The sequence below is a fragment of the Erpetoichthys calabaricus genome, chromosome 6 (assembly GCF_900747795.2).
Source record: "Erpetoichthys calabaricus chromosome 6, fErpCal1.3, whole genome shotgun sequence".
NCBI lineage: Eukaryota > Metazoa > Chordata > Cladistia > Polypteriformes > Polypteridae > Erpetoichthys > Erpetoichthys calabaricus.
The window spans coordinates 68,623,888-68,629,887 of record NC_041399.2 but is presented as its reverse complement, the minus strand read 5'-3'; the positions used below and the strand labels follow the sequence as shown (position 1 = coordinate 68,629,887).

Here is a 6,000-nt window from a genome sequence, read left to right as displayed (position 1 = left end):
AATTATTTGACAACTATTGATGTCATTGTCAGGTAAATATTTCATGTGTACTCCTAAAATATGATGTAGCCCTGGAATCAGCCTAGTTGCTCATCTCTTGACCTTTTCTAGTGCTGTTATGTCATTTTTGTAGCATGGAGAAGAAACCTGCCCACAGTACTCCAGAGGATGCCTCACCAGTGCATTATAAAGCTTGAGCATAACCTCCATGGACTTGTACTGATGATCTGTTGGCTGAAAGTACTGTGTTAGTATGTCAGAGAGTGGATGTTCAGCATTGTTCATAATGGCAGTCAGTTTTGCCTGTATTCTCTCCTTTGCTAATACCTCCAGGGGGTGGAGAGTGTGTCCTGTAACTGAGCCTGCTCTTCTGATCAGCTTGTTGATTCAGTGGGCCTCTCCTGAAGTGATGTTATCAGCCCAGCATACCACGGCACAGAAAATCTTACAGGGCATCACAGAGTTATAGAACATGTAAAGAATGTCACTAGCCACATTAAAAAAGTGCAGTCTACTAAATGCTGTGTCACATTAGACCACTTTTCCAGCAATTTTCACTTGTAGTCTTCATATTCACAATCTTGGCTATTCAGAGGCAGTAGGAGACAGTCGGCAACATGTTCCTGTAAAGTCATCGTTTAATGCTACATACCCAACAACTTGAAATGAACTAGTCTGCGACTGGCTAGGATAAAATCAAACAGGTTTGACTTTTTCTTTAGTGGGAGGGGTGGGTTGTGTGTGCTGGACAGCTGAGAACCAATGGATGCTCATCTGGAAGTACAATGCATAGAATGTAGTGATGAGGAATAAGAAACATGTATGTTTTGAGCCTCACAAGCAGAAAGGAGGCTTGTCTGTCTGATGTCTCTTGTCTTATATACTACAACAGAATGGGAAAAGGAAAAAAGGGCAGAGTCTGCTATTGATCGCACCACAGCTACTAACCGTTTAAACAGTGCCGGCTGTGTCAGGCAACACACTACTGGTTGTGGGAAAAAGAGGTGAGCCAGCTGTGCTGAAAGGTCAGTACTCGGTGGATAAATGTGTCATAGGCTACTATGTTCAGTCCTGTTAATCTGAAATGGTACAGCAGCAAGATCAGCGACTATGATTGACAAATCTGACATACCTCATGACACAAAATTGCATAATGTGACATTGGCTTCAGAAAAAAGGGTCTGCTCTTCTCTTTCTTACAGTATATAGTTCCTCTGTATTATGAGACCAATCCAGCCTGTCATTAATGTAGACACCTAAGTACTTGTAACAATGCACCACCTCTATATCCACTCTTCAAACTGTGTCTGGGTAAAGAGGCTCTTTGGTATGGTGAAAGTCAATAACCAGTTCCTTGGTTTAGCTGATGTTAAGTTGCACAAAGTTCTGCACCAAGACACCAAGTTCTGCACTTGACTCCTATACTCCATCTCTTCACCCTTATCAATACACCCTATTAGTACAGAATCATCAGAAATGTTCTTCAAGTGACATGACCTGGTGTTATATTAGCAGTCTGAGGTGTACAGAGTAAGGAGAAACATAGACAGCACTGTTCATTTGGTTCTCCATTATTGCTCATATCCGCATCGCAAACACAGTCTTGAGTCTCACAAACTGCAGTCTGTCCAGCAGATAGTTCATTATCCAGGACACTGTAGGCTCAACCACTTTTGTATCTCTAAATTGACCCCTTAATTAAAGGCAGTGGTGAAATAAAAAAAAACATAATCCAGCTCGCAGTTTTGCTAGCTTTGTTCAGATGGGAATAAGTCATGTGGAGCAGTCAGATAAATGTATCTTCCACTCTAATATTTGTCTGATAGACAAAACGCAGTGGGTCCAGATGGTCGATCACAAAAGGAGGACCTAGCCTTTCTCAACTTAATTCTTTAAGAATTAATAATCAGATCCCAGCCTTATAAAGATGTTCGGAAGAAAAATGCATAACATCTATTTTCAGTGTAAGAAAGATTCTTTTGTTAAGTCACATTGAATGACAGACTTCCAAAGTTCTTCCATGAGTGATGAGCGTGCACCTTCATTCGTATTTAAAATTTCACTTAAGGCTACTAGATCTGCTCTCTTCCTCCCAAAAATATTTACATTGTAACTTAATTACTTCTAAATTTAGCAAATAAACACGAAATAAATCTGGAGGTCCCATCAGGTAGCATGCAAAGCATCAGGTGGGCTTTCCACCGTTCGCCTGTACTAGACAGGACGCAGACGAGCGCGCACCACGCAGTGAGACGTCGCACTTGCTTCGCGGTGACGCGCTCGCCGTTGATGTACCGCGCCACCCAAGCATGGAGAGCGCATGCGCAAGCCACCTCGCTCGACTCGGATCGGAGATTTGTCTACAGGACTGTTTGAACAGGAAGGCGGACATGTTTGTCAGTGAAGCGGAGGGACTGGGGAACTTGGTGATATTTTTTAAAAATAACACCACTTTAAGAGAGGAAAAAAAGTCCAAAACATAGTTTTCCTTTTGGAGGGAACGGACCTTTCTGGAATCACGACTTTATCCGAAGCTATAAGATGCTGGATGAGCAGTGAGCTGGAGGAACCAAGATGTTTAATCGGAGCTGTAATTCGAACTCTTCGAAATTTTGCGGCTGAAGTTTTTTCCTTCCCATTTCAACTTTTGCAGCTGTCAGTCGCTTTGCGTTTTTCGCTCTCGCCCATTGCATTGCCTCCCTCTTCGCCTCTTTTCCTCCTACTGCCTTTAGGCCCATCAACCTGAAGAAATGCACTTTCGGTAAACAATGAGAGGCGACGATTTCGCCGCGGTTGTCCGCGTATGGTGCAGACGTGTTTGTGAGCGCGAGGGACGGACGCCGCTGGATTTTCGTTTTTCCTTCTGAAGCTGTCAGGCTGTGTTGGTGGGCGAGATCGGAGAGCAAACAGTAGCCGAAACTGGACTACTTTTTTCCACTTTTAAAATGTGGCATTCGCTTTTCGATGGCCTCGGTATATGTTACTGTGCACGCAAAAAGCTGAAAGATGACTTGCTGAGACAGGCTGCGCTTTCTTAAAACGCCGAACTTGACTGTTAAACTGCAGAGGCCGATAGCAACCCTCTCTATCCGCCTTCGGGCGCGAGTACTCTTGAAGTACTTTCGCCGTTTTTCTTTGCATACATTTTGTGTTTCGGGAGTTTAACTTTGACAGCCACCATGTCTGCTGGAGAAGCATTGGATGCTCGATTGGAGAAAATCGATTCTTTGCTAAAGGATCCCAAATCAGAAATCAATACCGACTGTTTGCTGGTAAGTGAAGCCTGTTTACCGGCTCATTAACTTGAGTGGATATTAGAAATGCCTACTTGTTGCATGTCGCGCTGGCCGAGTGCTGCCAGATTGGAGCAACTGTCGTGCAAACTACTCCGAATCCAAACGAAAAAGGGGGCGGCGGACCTAGAGCAGTTCTTCCCGCCGTGGGGGATTGGATTGGATCTGTTTGGTGTTCTCGCACCATCTTGGGTTAAAAAAGTCACATCCTTTCAATATCAGTGGCACATAAGAATAAAAGGAGCTGAAGCGAAAGTGCGGCTTTGGAGCGTGAGAGCTTCGCTTGGATGGTGCAGCATGACGGAGTTGGGGTTATTTGTGACGCAAAATATGCCACTGAATGTCAAGTATTTACATAATTTGGCAACTTGGCAGGACCAAGTAAGACATCTAATATCGTGCGCTCAATTGCTTAAAAAAAGTTGCATTATATGGGGCTCCTAACAAACGAGTAACATAAAAAATAGAAATTACAAGATGACAATAAAAAGTAAATTAGAGGTGGAGATTGAATGATTTATGTAATAACAAAAAATGACCTTTCATAGGTTGTCATCAAGTTAAGATTATTCTTGAATAAATACTGTCATATTCATATGCATGTCGTGTATAGTCTATTAGAAGTTTATACGTATTCACAGTATATAATAACCACAGGGAGAGTCCATGGTACCATAGCCGTTAGGAAACATGCAGATGCCAGCAAGGTATCTGTCAGCACGTGCCTCCAAGTGAAGATTGTTGGAATACATACTGTAAGTAATTCATACATAGATTATAAAGATCCCACATAATAACATTCGAGGAATAAAATGTTGACTCGGGTGAGACAACTGCATGTTCAGTATCGCCAATTATAAAGTCGTAAACACTCAAAACAGCATCCTCCTAGCGGTGATCGCGGGATTGAAAATATAAGGAAGGTGTTATTAAAATATATGTGCACACCTAATGCCATTCCGGTTTTAGTGCGGGCACAGTTAGGTGGAAGTACTTGTAACGCCGTTAGTCCACGTGTGCCAGCCTGTTAGCAGGATTCCTCATTTGTCCTGTGAAGCTACAAGCTCCAGCTTTCCCAAATAGTCAAGATTTAATATAAGTATTAAATATTTCATGTGTATTAATCATGAAATTGAGTGCAAAAATCTTTGAAAGTTTTCTTCCACCTCTGTGCTTTAGCTGAGTACACATTTTTTAATGAATGGACTGCGATAAACTTCACCAGTTTCATTCTTCCTTGTTTTTATCTCATAATTTTTTTGTGTGACGTTTTTGGTATTGCCTTTAGATCTGCCTGCCAGTGACATTCTACTTTTCATTGATCCTTTCCACTTTTAGTTTGGCTTTCACATTCGGTTGTAGAAATCTGATCCATTGCCCCAGGGTACATCTTTTCAGACTGTTTTGCCCTTTCCTTCTACAGTCTGGGCTGTGCATTTAAACATCCACCAGCAACTTTGCATAACTTTATTTGAAGGATGTCTTTAGTTTGTAAATTTCAAAAATTTTCTGAGCTGCAGGGCTAACGTCATATCTACATTTAGTGCAGAGAACACTGAGTATTTTGAGGGTAACAGCTAATAGTTTGGCTTCTGTCTAGAAGGAAGCTACTTGATTATTTCTTTTTTCTAATGGCACTTTTTTTAGGTAAAGTATAATTCACCTTAAATGCATAAATACATTGGCTTCTGTAGGGTCATGAGATTGCTGCGTATCAGTGTGCTCTTCTCATGTCTCGCAATTTAGTGGTTTCATCTCTGCCACTTCCTTTAGTTATCATAATTCATAACATTTGTTTCTTGATTCCGTCTTTTTGCCTTTTAAGGAACATGCATATTTTTTTGAAGGCTAGTTTCAAGTCACGTGTCATTCTTTGCCATTTAGCTTGAATTAGCATTTTTGTATATGATGGCACATTTTTGGGTAGACTGTCCCTAATCTAACTGTAGTTCTACTGATCCTATTTTGTTTCATCATTATTCTAACAAATGTGTACCATTCCAAACCAGTGACTTTTAGTTTTCTTGAAAAACATGGTGCGCTTTTTTCCTGTCATGTGTAGTCTGCTACAGAAAGCTTACAGATATCCAATTTTTTAAATTTATTTTTGGGCAGTTCCACTGTAGTTGAAAGTACGCCATTAGTTTTAAAATTTCTTAATACAGACAAGCCTAAGAGAGACTATTCCACAACAAAAGTCATAGCCATTTGTCATTCAGATAAATCTACCTTTAAAGTTACTGCCAGTGGCGTAATTCCTGGCCACAGGACCGGTGTTGATGGACTTGCATTTAAGTCTGATTACTCTGCATAGTAGTTGCATATTGCAGCAAACATTTTATAATCTCATTTTAAGGGAACACTCCTCCCAAATATATTTAATACTTACCCCATTTAGTTTGTAGAGGTGGCCAAGAAAGCATTTTAATCTTATTTTCGTGGAAAAATTACAAATTGAAGGTTCAAACTCAATTTAACACTGCGGTCACCAGTTCTGGACAACAGCACATGATGTGAAGAACGTCCATGGAAGGGGGGGAAAAAATCACACCATTGGGAATTTCTTATGAGAATGAGAATTCTTACAGTGAAGGAAATTCCCTTTCCCTGCCAAAAAGTGAAACTCTGGTCCCTAATTTTAAAAGATATTAAGTGATCCATTTCAATTTTAAAACATTTTGCAATTTATTTTTCCTTTTCTAACTGA

The 6,000-nt window shown here is 40.8% G+C and overlaps 1 protein-coding gene across 2 annotated transcripts in view; it reads left to right on the top strand.

Annotated features, from left to right (window-relative positions):
• The first annotated feature begins 2,355 nt into the window (after nt 1–2,355).
• rock1 (Rho-associated, coiled-coil containing protein kinase 1) overlaps nt 2,356–6,000 on the top strand; it is a 238,810-nt gene continuing 235,165 nt past the window's right edge. Inside the window, exon 1 of one of the 2 annotated variants that reach the window (XM_051928912.1) lies at nt 2,356–3,272. In XM_051928912.1, the coding sequence (XP_051784872.1) occupies nt 3,180–3,272 (93 nt within the window). In that variant the 5' untranslated portion in view covers nt 2,356–3,179. The remainder of the gene's footprint in view (nt 3,273–6,000) is intronic. The other variant, XM_051928913.1, reaches the window with a different exon arrangement.